At 39.6% G+C, this 16097-nt stretch overlaps 3 protein-coding genes, 2 long non-coding RNA genes and 2 other non-coding genes across 9 annotated transcripts in view; 4 read left to right on the top strand and 3 right to left on the bottom strand.

Annotated features, from left to right (window-relative positions):
* Nucleotides 1-1135: 1135 nt before the first annotated feature.
* Nucleotides 1136-1763, top strand: LOC138911221 (uncharacterized). The gene is made up of 2 exons (XR_011416628.1): nt 1136-1280; nt 1348-1763. It is a non-coding gene; the product is annotated as an uncharacterized lncRNA (long non-coding RNA).
* A 386-nt stretch (nt 1764-2149) lies between these two features.
* Nucleotides 2150-3266, top strand: LOC6629180 (male accessory gland serine protease inhibitor). The gene is made up of 3 exons (XM_002051549.4): nt 2150-2309; nt 2373-2979; nt 3043-3266. The coding sequence occupies exons 1-2, from the start codon at nt 2177-2179 to the stop codon at nt 2558-2560; spliced, it is 321 nt and encodes a 106-aa protein (XP_002051585.2). The 5' UTR covers nt 2150-2176; the 3' UTR covers nt 2561-2979; nt 3043-3266.
* LOC6629181 (male accessory gland serine protease inhibitor) lies at nt 2844-3266 on the top strand. The gene is made up of 2 exons (XM_002051550.4): nt 2844-2979; nt 3043-3266. The coding sequence occupies exons 1-2, from the start codon at nt 2910-2912 to the stop codon at nt 3210-3212; spliced, it is 240 nt and encodes a 79-aa protein (XP_002051586.1). The 5' UTR covers nt 2844-2909; the 3' UTR covers nt 3213-3266.
* Nucleotides 2846-16097, bottom strand: part of Drgx (Dorsal root ganglia homeobox) — a 55796-nt gene continuing 42544 nt past the window's right edge. The window contains exons 7-8 of the mRNA XM_015173162.3: nt 5160-5323; nt 2846-4974 (exon numbers count right to left, since the gene is read on the bottom strand). Coding sequence (XP_015028648.1) covers nt 4277-4974; nt 5160-5323 — 862 coding nt within the window. The 3' untranslated portion in view covers nt 2846-4276. The remainder of the gene's footprint in view (nt 4975-5159; nt 5324-16097) is intronic.
* Nucleotides 7725-8295, top strand: LOC26531664 (uncharacterized). Of its 2 annotated transcripts, none has more exons than XR_011416627.1 (2): nt 7725-7988; nt 8050-8295. It is a non-coding gene; the product is annotated as an uncharacterized protein (transcript). The 2 variants fall into 2 exon arrangements; XR_011416626.1 differs by having other exon boundaries at nt 8047-8295.
* Nucleotides 12895-13970, bottom strand: LOC116651562 (uncharacterized). 2 transcript variants are annotated; one of them, XR_011416624.1, is made up of 3 exons: nt 13576-13970; nt 13307-13497; nt 12895-13240 (listed from the first exon to the last, which is right to left on the bottom strand). It is a non-coding gene; the product is annotated as an uncharacterized lncRNA (long non-coding RNA). The 2 variants fall into 2 exon arrangements; XR_011416625.1 differs by having other exon boundaries at nt 13307-13415.
* Nucleotides 14988-15725, bottom strand: LOC6628024 (uncharacterized). Its single transcript, XR_011416622.1, has 2 exons — nt 15084-15725; nt 14988-15017 (listed from the first exon to the last, which is right to left on the bottom strand). It is a non-coding gene; the product is annotated as an uncharacterized protein (transcript).

Genomic DNA, 16097 nt, shown 5'->3' with positions numbered 1-16097 from the left:
GTAGCCGCCTCCTGCACAGCTGATCTCCTGCATAGTCGAAGCCTCCTCCTGCATAGTTGAAGCCGCCTCCTCCTCCATAGTTGAAGTCGCCGCCTCCTGCATAGTCGAAGCCGCCTCCTCCTCCATAGTTGAAGTCGCCGTCTCCTGCATAGTTGAAGCCGCCTCCTCTACTCGAAGTCAGGCTTACTTAAATTTATGAGAATCGAGTAGAAGGGACTTAGTTAGAATATGTTTTTTTTAATTTGCAGCGCAGCTAGGGTAAACTTGATCTAGCATTCAATGCATTATATATGCATATATATGCATATATATATATATATAGACACGTATACACACACTTGCATATATACATGAAAGCATACATACATTCTTCTAGACATACAGACATTTATAAAAACATAGTTACATGCACACTTATATATTTACATATATGTATATGCATAAGCACATACATACATACTACTTAATACAAATATATATCAATAAAAACGCACATTTATACACACATACATACACACAAAAATCTATACTTACATAAATACACTCAAACATATATACATACTAATACTTACAAACATACATGTACACCTACGTATATGCATGCATTCATACAAATGTACACACTTGCATACACACACTTATATGTATGTCCATACATACATGAATACATACATATATACATACATACATATATACATACATACATACATACATACATACATACATACATACATACATACATACATACATACATACATACATACAAACATACTAACATACATATATACATATTAGAAAACAAACATGTATGCATATATATATAAATATACATAAACAAGCCTACGCAGACAATCACACATAAAAACATACACACACATGCGCATTTAAAGTACTGCACATATACAATACCTAAACGGTGTATTCTCGCCAGGCACAGAACGAGTTAATCATTTTCGCTTTTCGATATCGCCTTCCATTTTCAGAGTATCGATAAATATCGATTTTATGACTTGGTTCATAAAGCATAGAGGTTTACTTATTTTAAGAAATACATATACCAATCAGTGGGTATATTGTATATTCTGATTTAGAATATTTCAACCACATCATGTCTAATTATTTAATTGGACGCGGGTGTGTGAAGTGTTGTTAAACAGATTAACACAGCATTGTATGTTGTAGACACTGTAAGTTCTGATTCTTAATTCTTAGAATGAAGTTGTGTTTCCTGTTTATAGTACTTGCTGCATTGGTTGCCAGCTCTGTAGCTAAGCAAAATGGTAGATAGCAAACAAAATAAATTGATCTGCAAGTAACACTTAGTTGTTAACCTTTTGTACCACGCAGTGACATGCGGATTGCCAATTGCCTTTAACGAAAAAAAGCCCTGCAAGGGAAAAGAACTAGCTTGGTCTTATGATTGGATAACCAAGAAATGCGTTCCGTTCGTCCATAAAGGTTGCCGCGGAAATCGAAATCAATTTAAAAAGAGAAAGGAATGTGCGAAAAAGTGCGAGGTTGTACAGAATAAACTTACAACCACCGTGAAACCAAAAAAAGGCTAATCGACATCACATGCACATATATATTGCTCATAGATATCAATAAATAACATATATATGACAGAAGCCGAAATACACAAGATGTGCATGTCTATTAACTGCAAGCTTATCATAACGTTAACCATGTTAAATGAATCTGCCTGATAAAAGTTGCGAGGCACTTTATGAGCAATAAATTCAATTTTGTCATTTTTAAAGGTACATTTTAATAAAATCGAATTAGAAATATATTGAAATGAGCATGAGCAAACCCAAAAATCTTGGGATATTTATTGTCGTAGCAATTGCCATTTACTTTACAATGAAGCCGATAAGACGCAACACAAATTATCCTCTTGTTATTTCAAAGTCTATGACAGCCAACACGAATTTTGCAATAAGCATTAAAAAGTGGTCTTCACTATTCATCATTTTTCAACATATTTATTGTTTTATAAGTTGCTATATAGTACTCCGATTATCTCAATTTAATATAAATATATATATATATACTCGGAAGCATCATTACGGTTATCGGTGTGGACTTTCTATATTGACCCATTGCGTTCTGCTCTGATGCCGCCTAAGCACTGCACAGATAAGACACACTTCTTTTGAACTTCTTCAGAACCTATATGTATTCTGGTTTAAATAGCGCCGATGTGGTCAGCAGCAGTTGCAGTCTCATTGCAATTATGAAGTACGAGTATTTGTTGCCTACAGCAATTGGATTGCTGTTGTGCCTCTCCAGTGTGCACGCCAAGCCAGGTGAGTGAAGTGCTGGAACTTTAAGGAATTGGTACCGACTGGACTTAATATTCCCCTTGCTAGAGATGTGCAATGAGCAGCACTCGATGTCGGGCATGGCACAGGATGGTGCAGCCTGCATGGCCTACATGCCCAGCTGGACCTACGATGCCGCCAAGAATGCCTGCGTCGAATTTGTATTTGGTGGCTGCGGTGGCAATAAAAATCAATTTGGCAGCCAAGGTGAATGCGAGACGGCCTGCAAGGACTAAGTTGGAAGCACACCGTCAAAACCAGTCTCAAGTGCTGGTAAAACCCAGCGCAAAGCCGAATAAACAATAACAAAGAAAAGAAGAAAATATATAATTATAAAAAAAACGACGAAGCTTGTTTTGTAAAATAAATACAAATCTTTCTATAGTTTTCAAGGTTTGTTGTTGTTTTTGTTGCTGTTTTTGCAAGAGAGAGAGCTCATCTTGACCCAGAGATAAACCTACAGCCGGTTTCTGCCTATATAACGAGCCCCACATGCCGGCAACCAGATCAGTTGCAACCGACGCAGTGCCCAAACATCAGTTTTATATTTATTGCGATTTTTTTTTGTATCAGCTCGAATTCAAGATGAAATATTTCGCTGTGCTGCTGTTGCTCTGCACGCTGCTTGGTGCTGCGCTGGCCACACTTAAGAATCGTAAGTTTTCAAACCGCCCTCGCTGCACTCCTTGATCCTCACTCTGTGATCCTCTGTATTTAGCTGCCTGCGGTGAGGAGTTCGGCAAAATAGGCAATTGTCGCGCCCAGAAGTCGAAGTGGACCTATCGCCGGGACACCAATGAATGCATCAATTTCACCTACGGCGGCTGCCAAGGCAACAACAATCTCTTCGACACGAAGAACTTGTGCGAGCAGACCTGCAAAGTTTAAATGATGCTTGTTTTGCTTTATAATTAATAAATAAATATATATAAAATAACTTAATTGAGAATTATGTGTTTTCTAATTTCGTAATAGGTATATTCATTTATTGTTTTTTTAATTAACTTGTTAAACTTTAATTAACTGGATTTTATTCATTGCTCTTTTTTGTATTATTTAGATATTTGCTGACTTAAATAATGTTTTGTTGTTGGTTCAATCTGTTCTTCTATACTCTTTCTGGCTGCTGTAGGTTTTCAGTGAAATAATCTACTTATTTGTTTTCGCTATTTGTTAGCTATCTGCTCTTTTATACATGAGTATATATTTTTATATTATTATTATGCATATGTTCTTTTATTGATATTTTATAACCATTCGAAGGGGCACTCTGTCAGCGAAAATGTGAGCACTATTTCAAAGAAATGCTATTGCATCGCAGATTATGAGGGTACAGCTCAGTTGACTCTTCCTGCTAGCTCTATTTTTAAAATTGCACAATATAATGAATATATGTTACTTAAAGAGAAATATAAGAAAGCCTTCAAATTCTATACAATTTTATAAAATATAAAAAATTAAAAAGAAATTAAAAACATTTAGTCAGACATAGAAATCCGTTTAACTGACCGCTCCCTCTCTCTCTCTTCCTCTCTTCCTCTCTTGCTCTCTCTACATCCTTTTCTTATTCTCCCTCTCTTTCTCTCGCGCTCTACCTCTCTCTGTTCTCTAGGTGCACGCTAATTAAACTTAATCCTTATGGTGTTTTTTCCTTTTCTCGCTCTTACTTGCCCTCTCTCTCTCATTCTCCCTCTCTTTCGATTCTCCCGCTAATCTCAAACTGAACTCTCTGCTTAGATTTTTAGCTGAATGCCCCCAACAAGTCGCTAAATGTCTAGCTAACTAATCTAAAAGTATTTTAGATGTGTGTATTGCCCTCTAGCTGCGTAAATCTAATGCTTAAATGGTAAATCCGCCACATATATTATGTTTATATATATATATATATATATAGTTTTTATAATCTAGAATGATTAATTTCATTTAATTATTCCACACACTGCATGCTCCCTTTATTCGGTTTTGGTGAGCAGCGCGTTGCCATTAACAGCGGCCGTTGCCGGCGGCGAATCCGGACGCACTGCAGCCGATGATGGCAACTGCTGCTGCGACTGCAGCTGAGTGGGCGTGGTCGGAGGCGACAGAGTGGCATGGTGTTGCTGCTGCTGCTGTTGCTGCTGATGCAGTTGCTGTTGCTGCTGCTGATGGTGATGATATGCCGCTGCCGACTCGGCCAGATCGAGCAGAGCTGCCGATGTGGAGCTTGTGGCTGTGCCGGCCGCCGGGCCCAGGCCATTCATTGTGCTGGCCGTCATGTCCTGTGCCTCATGCTTGAGGCGCAGCGGATTATTATTGTTGTTATTGTTGTTGTGATTAACGGCATGCCCCAGCGCCGGATGATGGGCAAATGAAAGTGGCGGCAAGTGCAGGCCCGGAAACGCCAAGCCGGCCGCAGCTGCGGCATGCAGGGACTGGAGCAGCGCTGCCGAATGCTCCTGTGCCTTGCGCCGCAGCTCGGCCACCGAATTGGAGCGTGGATCATGCGAACCACCGCCACTCGACTTGGGCGACTCCGGCGAGCTGGCCGCCGAGCTGCTGCTTACCGGCACGCTCAGAGGCGCCATAACCGAGGTCGAGGCAGACGACGACGGTGGCAGCGGCGGCGGCTTCAGAGAGCAGCACGAACAGAGACTTTGAAAGGGCGACACACCTGAGAAAAAGTTGAAAGATGAATTGTATTATCAATTTTCAAATTTGTTTTGATGTCGATACATCATCTTTGGGCTGGCAACAGCTGCTAATTTGATTAGCAATTGCTTTTGATTTTGATTTTTTCTAACTTGTGCGCATTGATTGACAGCCCATCGATGGAGATTATGCCATTAGTCCACCCACCTTTGAGGCCCGGAAAAAGCGGCTGGTGCGTAAACTGAGCCGCCAGATGCGGCGGCAGGAAAAGCGGTGGATGATTGGCGCTGCGCTGAGCCGCTGCGGCGGCGGCTGCTGCTGCTGCTGCCACAGAGTTCTGGTCGCTGAGTACCGGACGAAAGCCGCAATTACTGCAAACGAAGAAAAAATAGCTGTTAATATAGATTTAGATATGATAATACTTAAGACTATACTTTTTACAAGGCACAAAGTTGTTATAAGAAAACACAGAGTATTCGACGATAATTTGGAATTAAGATCCTCATATTTAAAACACAGGAGGGTATCATACTCTGTTGGAAAAAAATAACGAACCATTTTCTATGTATTTGTAGATTATGTGGGCAGATTAATTATTAGGTAAAATTGTAATGGCATTGTAATTTAATAAAATCGACTGTAAACGAGCATGTTCTCTGTTATCAAACTCCTTACTGCGCAAATGCCTTACTATGTGATTCTCATGAATTCAAAAAGGGCTTATCCTGAAGCCAGGAGTCTCCTTGCCGACAAAAGACGTCTAAGGAGGCTGTACATCCGCAACGGAGACCTCTCTACCAAGGCAGAAATGGTAAGCGCGTCCAACCGGCTCAGACGACTGCTGGCTAGGACTCGAACGGAAAATCTAGACAGCTTCCTCGAAACAACTGGGCATGACGGCAACAGCACCTTTTCAGTGTGGAAGCTCACCAGAAGCATTAAGAGGCAACCAGTTTTTACCTCCCCGATCACGGACCACTCTGGCCTCTGGCTCCGATCGGACGAGGAAAAGGCCAACGCGTTTGCTGACTACTTGGAGACAACCTTCAAGCCATTCGACTTCGCAGATGTTGCACAGCGCCGTAAAGTAGCCGAGTCACTGGACGCTCCACTGCAGATGGCTCTCCCGATAAGAAGCATCTCCCCCGCGGAAATCGGGACACAGCTGAAAATGCTTGAGCTAAAGAAGACCCCAGGATGCGACGAAATCGACAACAGAGCAGCTAAGGCTCTCCCACGCAAAGGAGTCATGGCGCTCGCCACAATTTTCAACTCCATGCTCCGCCTTGGCCACTTTCCGAAGCAATGGAAACATGCGAAAATTGTGATGATCGCCAAACCCGGTAAGCCGCTAACTCAACTTGAGTCCTACCGCCCTATAAGCCTTCTGCCGACGCTCTCAAAAGTCTTTGAGCGACTTCTGCTAAGCCGTCTCTTAGAACTCGACGAGGTCACGCGCCTGGTCCCGGATCATCAGTTTGGCTTCAGAAAGTCTCACGGCTGCCCCGAGCAGGTCCACCGGGCAGTAAAACACGTACTAGAAGCTTTTGAGCAGAAGCAATACTGCGTCGGCGTTTTCCTCGATGTCAAACAAGCGTTTGACAAGGTCTGGCACGATGGTCTTCTGTTCAAGATCAAACTGATACTCCCAGCGCCATACTTCAGCATCCTTAGCTCCTTTCTGGCAGGACGCACCTTTAATGTGGCCGTTAAAGACCAAAGGTCGGCAATTAAGGGCATCAGAGCAGGTGTCCCACAAGGCAGCGTCCTCGGTCCGATGCTGTACACGCTGTATACGGCGGACCTGCCCACACAAGGGCAAAGCAATGAAGACCTCAGCCCTGCGAGACTGCTGGTGGCAACATATGCGGACGACACTGCCTTCCTAGCCTCCCACAAAAATCTGCAAGCTGCTACAAGTGCAGTGCAGGACTGGCTGCTGCAGATCGAAACCTGGACAGCTATGTGGAACATCGCTATAAACTGTGCCAAGTCCGCCTGCGTCACTTTTACGCTGCGCCCATACAGCTGCCAGGGGCTACGGTTCGATGGAGGAACCATTGAGCAGACCAACTCTTTCCGCTACTTGGGTGTCCACCTGGATCGAAGGCTCATATGGGGGCCTCACATCGCAGCAACGAGAGCAAAATGCCTGAGAAGACTTCAAAAGCTCGATTGGCTACTAAAGCCTCAAAGCAAGCTGCACATATCCACGAAGACACTGCTTATCAAAACGATGGTAACGCCTATCTGGACATATGCGATCCAAGTTTGGGGCACGGCATCAGCACACCAGCTCCGTCGCATAAGAGTGGTCCAAGCCAAGGCAGCACGCAAGGTTGCTGGCCTGCCATGGTACGTAACAACAGACGCCATCGAACGCGATCTCCGCCTAACAAAGGTCGGAGATCAGCTCAACTTCTTCAGCAGCCGATACTCCGACAAATTGGTGCAGCATCCGAACGCGGCCGCAAGGGCCCTGGCTGAGCCCATCAGTGAGAGGCGCCTCCGAAGGCTACACCCCGACGACCTACCAACGGCACATCACTTAAACATCCCTTTCCCATTATTGTTATATATTTTTAAGTCTGTAATTATCATTTAAGTTATTAAATAATAACTATACACTATACCCTTAACTCCGCTTGGTAGAGATCAGAAGGCACTGATCGATTCCAGCGCAAAAAAAAAAAAAAAAAAAAAAAAAAAAAAAAAAAAAAAAAGGGCTTACCGGTTTTCATGCACTTATAAGTGTTATATGAACAAGCTGTGTCAAGTTTTATGGATAAATATCATCACATAATGTGCTAATTAGCAATGGTTAAAAAGTAGTTTGACAGAGCGCAACAAATCTATTTAAAATGCAAAATCAAATTTGCAGCAGTTTAATTTAGCTTCAACACTGGTGGGTTCAACTTGTCGCGAATCTTGCAATGAAGCTGATTCTTATATTTTCGCTAATCGCTACAGTCTTTGTTTTATTTCTTATTTTATTTTTATTTCTCTTAACGGGCAACAGTGTTGGCCCTAAGAATGGTGGGTTCGTAAAATTAATGTATATTCTTTATAATAATTTTCATTGTTAATTTCTCAGCAGCGTGCCACTTGCCACATTCGGTAGATGGATACAAAGATGGAACAGTCTGTGGGAGAATGCGAGAAAACTGGTCCTACGATTCGGTGACCAAAACATGTATTATGTTCATTTACGGAGGCTGCGGTGGCAATGATAATAATTTCAACACGTTTAAGGAATGTAAAGACACGTGCCTAAGCTGAACGGCTGATACTTTTCTAATATATTAAAATCTAGCAATAAAGTAAAATAAGCATTGAGAACACAGCTATATTCGAGTTTTGTCTTATGTCATACTTCTTAACAGCCGTTTCATATTCAATTAATACATAGTCAAATCGTAATTGAAATATGAAGTAAAATAGTTTACTGCAAGGGTGGCTCTTGCTTAATGGTTCTTGACAGTAGACTTAGGTATACCCTTTACGTTTTCCATTTGTTATTCCTTTTTGAATACAAACTCATTTACATAAAATGTTCACTAACTTTGCAAATATGATTATTTTTAAGAATCCTAAGTGTATCATAAATTAAGGTCAATTAAGTACAGTTACTTAAGTAGTCAAAATCTTGAGATCATAAAGGATTGCTTGATATTTTTCATTAACATGAACACAAAGAAAATATTGAGGCTTCTTCTTTTCTAGACATGCTTTAATAGAGTTTCTTAGTGCGAAGCATATTGTATCTCATGTCAATCGCTGTTGACTATCCCAGCAATGGGAAAGTTGTGACCGCTCTGGCCTTTCAACTTTCCCCATGCATTTCACAATTCCACTGTGACAATCTAGATGGATATGTATACAAGCTTCGCTTTAATAACACCCAACACATAAACAGACAAACAACAACAAACGCAGCTTTTAATTAACGCTTAATTGAAATAAATTAAAACATTTTTATGCGTAATTGCATTATTATTAATAAACCTAAATATTTTGTATATGTAAAAAGCGGCAGCTGTTGTCACTTGTTGTTTTTGTTGTTGTTGTTGTTGTTGTTGTTGTCTAGGCCCCTACTCGGTTTAATTGAATGAAATATAACGCTTAGGTCGCATACCATACCATACTTCCATTCGTAAAGTCCCCGAGCAAACAGTTAATGCAATTTAAACAATTTTAATTGATAAGCGAGCCAACAATTTTTAGGAACAAAAAAAAAACGCTTATGTAAGCATGGTATAGATAAATTATATGCCTGGCATAATCCATTAATAAAATTATCATATTTTGTATTATTCATAATTGTTGGATATTATTGGTGTTTTTTGTTCATGTACTCATAACCAAATAAATTCAATGACATAAACGAGTTTCTATGCGCAAAAAAAGACGAGGAAATGTTAATAGAAAAAAAAATTCAATTTCCATTTATTTCAATTTGCGTTAAGCTTTTTAGCGTTTAGTCCATTTGAATATAGTCCTGTGGGACTTTTGGAGCTGAAGCTGGATGCAAATGTGTCCAAAATTTAATAACTCTTAGTGCGCGGCCTAACTCGACGCGAGGGGAGTAGTGAGGTGTATGCGTATGTAGCTGCCACAAGCAGGGGAACAAATCTCTGAATGCTAATCGAGTTGCGGGTGGGATGCTGGCCAGGACGAGCCGACCGAATGTCGCGACCACAGCCACTGGGCCACAGTCGTCGCGGCTGTTGCTTTTAATTCTTTTCACTTTTTTCCACTCTAAACTTGACGGTTTTTTGGCTTTTGCCTTTGCGTTTGCCACTGCCTACCCCCCGTTCACGCGCCATGCTTTTGTCCTAATTCAGAGCTGCGTTGCGCCTGTCCTGATTTCAGGAGATTTCAGGAGTTGAACACACTATTTGGCCGCTTGAAACAGAATTTTGTATACGGCGAATGTGTAATTTTTTGTTGTTTTATTTTTCCTCCGTTTTGCCCATTTATTTTCATGTAAACTTTATGAATTTTTCAAAGAATTGTAAGCTATTTTTAAAATGATTTAAAAAACATTAGATTAGGGCGAACCTTTTGGAGCGAGAGCTGAGGCTAAAGGAAAGCTTAGCTAACAGATAAAAGAGTGTGGAAATTGTCAGTCAATATTAAGAAAACTTAAGGTGTCTTTAAAAATGTAAATAATTTAAAATTACTTTTAAATTATATTATCATATTATTTTCTATATATTATATTAAATTTGGAGTTCTTTGTTCTATTTCTTTCCGAGCTAAGCTCCTTTTTATATTTATCTGTTAAGCATATATATAACACGTATATGTTCCATAATTTCATTAACAACTTGATACTTTTCACACAAAAATGACAGCCCAATTAGGCCCAAAGGCAAAAGGGAAAATCAAAAGTCCGAGCTCAACGAGAAGAGTTGGCAAACAGAGACTCTTGGAAGTGCTCTCTTACTAGCAGTATTTATAGTTCCAGTTCCATTTTGAGTCCCAGTCTGTGTCTGAGTCTCAGTTGTAGCGAAAAAAGCAGTAAACTTAAATGTTTGCGTATAATTAAGCACTCATCCTTTGGTCGTAATTAAATTTTGCATGTGCACATCCAACAGCTGCCGTTGTGGCGCCAGCTACAGTCGGTGCCGGTGACGGGCGGACGCGCGTTAGGGTTAGGGGCTGGGCAATGGGTGGGCTGTGTGCTCTGTCTGAGACTGGCAAAAATGTTGCAGCATCAACGACGTTTGCCGCAGGCGACACATCAAGCGGGCGCGCGGTGCTGTTTGACAGGGCCCCGCCCACACGGCTACCGCCGCCCTAATTGCAACACTCAAGAGCAGGCCCAGCTCTCCGACTGACGGCACTCGCACTCCAAATTAAGACATTCAGCAGCTCGAGTGTTGTCGTTGAGCTCGTTAGTTAGTACATAACTTTTGCTGTGGGCCAACTGGCGCAAGGCTGGGCCGTAGGGGTTAGCGGCGGCTGGGGGGTGGGCAGACTTGTGCGTTTGTCAATGTCAGACAGAGCGCGTAGCATGCTCACCTAGCGCACAAAAGTTTTCTTTAAATTTTCGCACTTTTCACAGATTGCCGTTGCCAAGGAGAAACTTTTACCGACTTGGCTTAATGAATTTTTACACATGTTGCCCGCGCTCCGACAATGCTCGCAACACCCCCCAAACTCCCCGCTTCTGTGCACATAATTTTTCTGGCAAACATTTTAATGCTTTACGCAATTCTAACAAATTAAACTCGAGCAATCAACACCTCAACGGCTTAGCGGGCAACGCACCGCGCTAACCCCCATTTTAGCGAGCGCCAAACCCAATTTCCGCAAAATGTTTGCACTAGCGAAAGTCTGTGTTCTTTTTAATACCCTGCACCCATTAAACATGAACAAAAGGGGTATAATAATACATATTACATATACCCTATTATATATACATATACATATGTATGTCCTCCAAACATTGATGTCGCTTTTTAGCTTTAAAAGCTAGGACTTGGCTCTGGAGCAGAAAGCAATTGGCTAGAATTTTGCAACTTCGCCTTATCCAGACTGCAATTTAGTTCAGAGCCAAACTGGTTTGAACCTTCAATATCTCTTTTTATATACCATGAATCGACCCTTGAGCCTGATAAGCTCGAAGATTAAGTCTTTTCTTTTTTAACGGGTTGGTCTTAAAAATCAGTTTCGAAAACCTTATTAGGTTTCATGGTGTGCCAAGTGGCAGATGGAAGAAAACAAAGCGATAAATTGCGTGTTTATATGGCTACTTAACTTAGAGTACAGGGTATTTCATGGGCAAGCACTCTTTACTGGCGCAATGTGACTGCTTTTTATTGGCGCTATCCTTGGCTGAAATTGTTTTCTACTTCCTACCCGAGCTGGCAGCTAAAGCGAGAGCTCTGAACATTATATGCTTATTATATTAGGCAACCCAAGGTCTTCGTTGGAGCTGTTTGGGTAGGAGGAGGGATTCTGTTGGTTGGTTGTTTGGCTGTTTGCTGTGCGCGAGTCAGCGGCTTATTTTAATTGCATGATGAATATTAAAATATTTGCTTAATTTATTATTCAAGCATTCGTGCGCGCAAACATCACAAATGCGCTTACATACATGTCGGTAAATATGTATACACATTATATGCTTAAGTATATAGCTGGCATATAGCTTGGGTACATCATTTGATTTTTGGCCTCCACCTGGGCATGCGGCTGTTTACATGTTTAAGTAGCTCAGATTTTACATGCCTCGGCGTCTAATTACGTATTTAGTTAGTTGTGCATACAATATTTGGCAATTCTGTTTCAAATTTTTTGGCAAATATTTTCACATTTTGGTTAGCTATTTAATTACCCCAGTTTTCTGTAACCAGCCAAAAGGGATTAGAAATTGGGCACAGGTGCAAAATGCTACGGTCTGGAAATTGTTTTTCAACAACAAATTGAAAGAAGCGAAATGTTTTTTTTAGTAGACAAAATAAGTTTCCAATTACATAAATATGATCGGAATGCTTTTAAAAAGAGCCACAGAATTATTAAGCCACAAGTTACTTATTTAATTATCCCAATTAGTTCCATAGTCCATAAAAGGGAGCGAAATCATAGATAAAGCAATATCAGCCGATATTTAAATGTCAAGTTGGCAACTAAAGCGGCAAATTACAATTTGTTTAGCTATATGTTTACCTAACAAATGACAAATTGCCAAGAGTAAAGCGAAATCTAAAAAAGAATCATCCCCGACATTTTTCAAATGCGTAAATTCCTCAGCGCCCAGAGAGCATCCAAAGAATGGAAAAAGCAGGCACCTTAGGCAACAAATCTAGCGAGGACCATAAAGGACTTCCGAAGAAACATTAAATAGAATAAAATAACACACTGCTTTAAGCGATTTCTAAGTCACATTAAAACATTAAAACTAATTAGTGTGAACTATTAAATAAAAAGGCGAAACTAAACTGGCTTATACAATGTTTATAACGCTGAAAAAGACTGGAGGGATTAGTAATATTTCATTTAATATCTTAGCCCGATGGAATATTCTTAAAAATTCTATAAGCAATTTTGGCTAACAGTCAGAAGATGTTAACCTATCATGCTTTCTACATTAGGTATTTATTCCAGGCACTTGTCCTCACAGTCCTTTTGGCTTAAAAAGCGATTAGCATTTCCACCGCAGCCTCCATACATAAACCCTGAGCATTTTTTGACCGCTGTATCATAGGACCATAACTTTTTCAAAAACAAGCAGTATCTTCCGTCATCAAAGCCATTTTTAGCATGTGGCAATCCGCAGTCCTCTTTGTTGGAAATAACGAGAAAAAAGCTGAGCTTACTTGAAGTCTGTTCCAGTTTATAATACTGACCATGTTTAAGAGCTGAAGAACTGGACACGTATACAGCGAGAAACAAAAAATATAAAATCAGCTTCATTCTAAGATTTGAGAACTTGTAGCTACAATAGACAAGCGTTGACTGAAGCAAGGAAAAACAATATTTAGAGTTTCAATATGTGTTGGGTTTTTCATCCGGAAAAAAAGCGCCGATTTATTTGTGTCTAATTTAATAATCAAATTTATTAATGAAATTATTGTGTGAGTATTAGGTAGAGTGTAATCTTTCTATCAAGACTCACCTTGGCAGGGAGGCAAGGCATTTATTGCCAACTGTTGGCGGTAGAGTAATGTACTATAAGGCGAAATTTAAGAAAGAATCATCAAATTTAAATTTTTCAAATGATTAAATTCCTCAACGCCAAAAAAGGACTTCTGTAGAACGGAACACAATGATTTATGCGATGTATAAGCCTCATAAGAAATTTATAACTAAAGTGTGAAATATTAAATTAAACGGCGCAACTGAATTGATTTACACAAAGAATATAACGCTGGGGAAGTCTTGAGAGATTATCAATATATTGTGTAATATCCTGGCCCGATTGCATATTCTGCACAATTGTTTAAGCAATTTTCGCTAACATAATAAGTTAGATCATATTGACCTATCATGATCAATTTTTGGGTATTCACTCCAGGCACTTGTCCTCACAATCTTTTCGGCTCAAAAAACTATTAGCGTTTCCCCCGCAGCCTCCATAAATAAACATTGCGCATTGTTTGGTCACAGTATTATAGGACCATCTTTCGTAGTAAGCCATGCACATGAATCCACCAGAAGTTCCTTGTTTAGTATGTGGCAATCCGCACACCTCTATGTTGATAATAACGTGATAACTTGAAGTTTGTTCCAGTTTCTAATACTGACCATGTTTAAGAGCTGAAGAACTGGACACGTATGCAGCGAGAACCAAAAAATATAAAATCAGCTTCATTCTAAGATTTGAGAACTTGTAGCTACAATAGACAAACATTGACTAAAGCGGGGATAAACTTTATTTAATGTTTAAATCTGTGTTGGATTTTTCATCCGGAAAACAAGCCCCGATTCACTCGTGTCTAATTTTAATAATCAAATTTATTGATTTCTCGTGTGATTCTTAAGTAGAGTGTATATAAATGATTTTCTACCAAGAATCAGCAAATTGACATTTTTCAAATGCTTAACTTCCTCATCGCCTTTCGAAAATCTGAAATATGGAAGGCGCATCCAATTTAAAGAGGACCAAGAAGGCCTTCTGTAGAACGTAACAAAATGATTTATGCGATGTCTAAGTCTCATAAGAACTTTATAACTAAAGTGTGAAACATTAAATTAAATTAAATTAATAAGTTTAACTGAATTGATATGTACAGTAAACATAACGCTAGGGAAGTCTTTAGGGATTATCAATATATTGTTTAATATTCTGGCCCGATTGCATATTTTACAAAATTGTTTAAGCAACTTTGGCTAACATAATTAGTTAGATCATGTCAACCTATCATGATTAATTTTCGGGTATTCACTCCAGGCACTTGTCCTCACAATCTTTTCGGCTCGAAAATCTATTAGCGTTTCCACCGCAGCCTCCATAAATAAACATTGCGCATTCTTTGGTCACAGTATTATAGGACCATTTTTCGAAGTGAGCCAGGCACCCGCCGTTACTTTCTGAATTATGTGGCAATCCGCACACCTCTATGTTGATAATATTATGATAAAAGCTGAGTTAACTTGAAGTTTGTTCCAGTGTCTATTACTAACCATTTTTAAGGGCTAAGGAACTGCCCACGTATGCAGCGAGAACCAAAAAATATAAAATCAGCTTCATTCTAAGATTTGAGAACTTGTAGCTACAATAGACAAACATTGACTAAAGCGGGGATAAACTTTATTTAAAGTTTAAATCTGTGTTGGATTTTTCATCCGGAAAACAAGCCCCGATTCACTCGTGTCTAATTTTAATAATCAAATTTATTGATTTCTCGTGTGATTCTTAAGTAGAGTGTATATAAATGATTTTCTACCAAGAAGCAGCAAATTGACATTTTTCAAATGTTTAACTTCCTCATCGCCTTTCGAAAATCTGAAATATGGAAGGCGCATCCAATTTAAAGAGGACCAAGAAGGCCTTCTGTAGAACGTAACAAAATGATTTATGCGATGTCTAAGTCTCATAAGAACTTTATAACTAAAGTGTGAAACATTAAATTAAATTAAATTAATAAGTTTAACTGAATTGATATGTACAGTAAACATAACGCTGGGGAAGTCTTTAGGGATTATCAATATATTGTTTAATATTCTGGCCCGATTGCATATTTTACAAAAATGCTTAAGCAACTTTGGCTAACATAATTAGTTAGATCATGTCAACCTATCATGATTAATTTTCGGGTATTCACTCCAGGCACTTGTCCTCACAATCTTTTCGGCTCGAAAATCTATTAGCGTTTCCACCGCAGCCTCCATAAATAAACAATGCGCATTCTTTGGTCACAGTATTATAGGACCATTTTTCGAAGTGAGCCAGGCACCCGCCGTTACTTTCTGAATTATGTGGCAATCCGCACACCTCTATGTTGATAATATTATGATAAAAGCTGAGTTAACTTGAAGTTTGTTCCAGTGTCTATTACTAACCATTTTTAAGGGCTAAGGAACTGCCCACGTATGCAGCGAGAACCAAAAAATAAAATATTAGTTTCATTCTTAGATATGAGAACTTGTAGCTGCAGTTGACAAACGTTGACTAAAGCGAGAATAAACTATTTATAC

This window comes from Drosophila virilis, chromosome 4 (genome assembly GCF_030788295.1).
Source record: "Drosophila virilis strain 15010-1051.87 chromosome 4, Dvir_AGI_RSII-ME, whole genome shotgun sequence".
NCBI lineage: Eukaryota > Metazoa > Arthropoda > Insecta > Diptera > Drosophilidae > Drosophila > Drosophila virilis.
The sequence above is the reverse complement of the archived record's forward strand: the minus strand, read 5'-3'. Positions and strand labels throughout refer to the sequence as shown.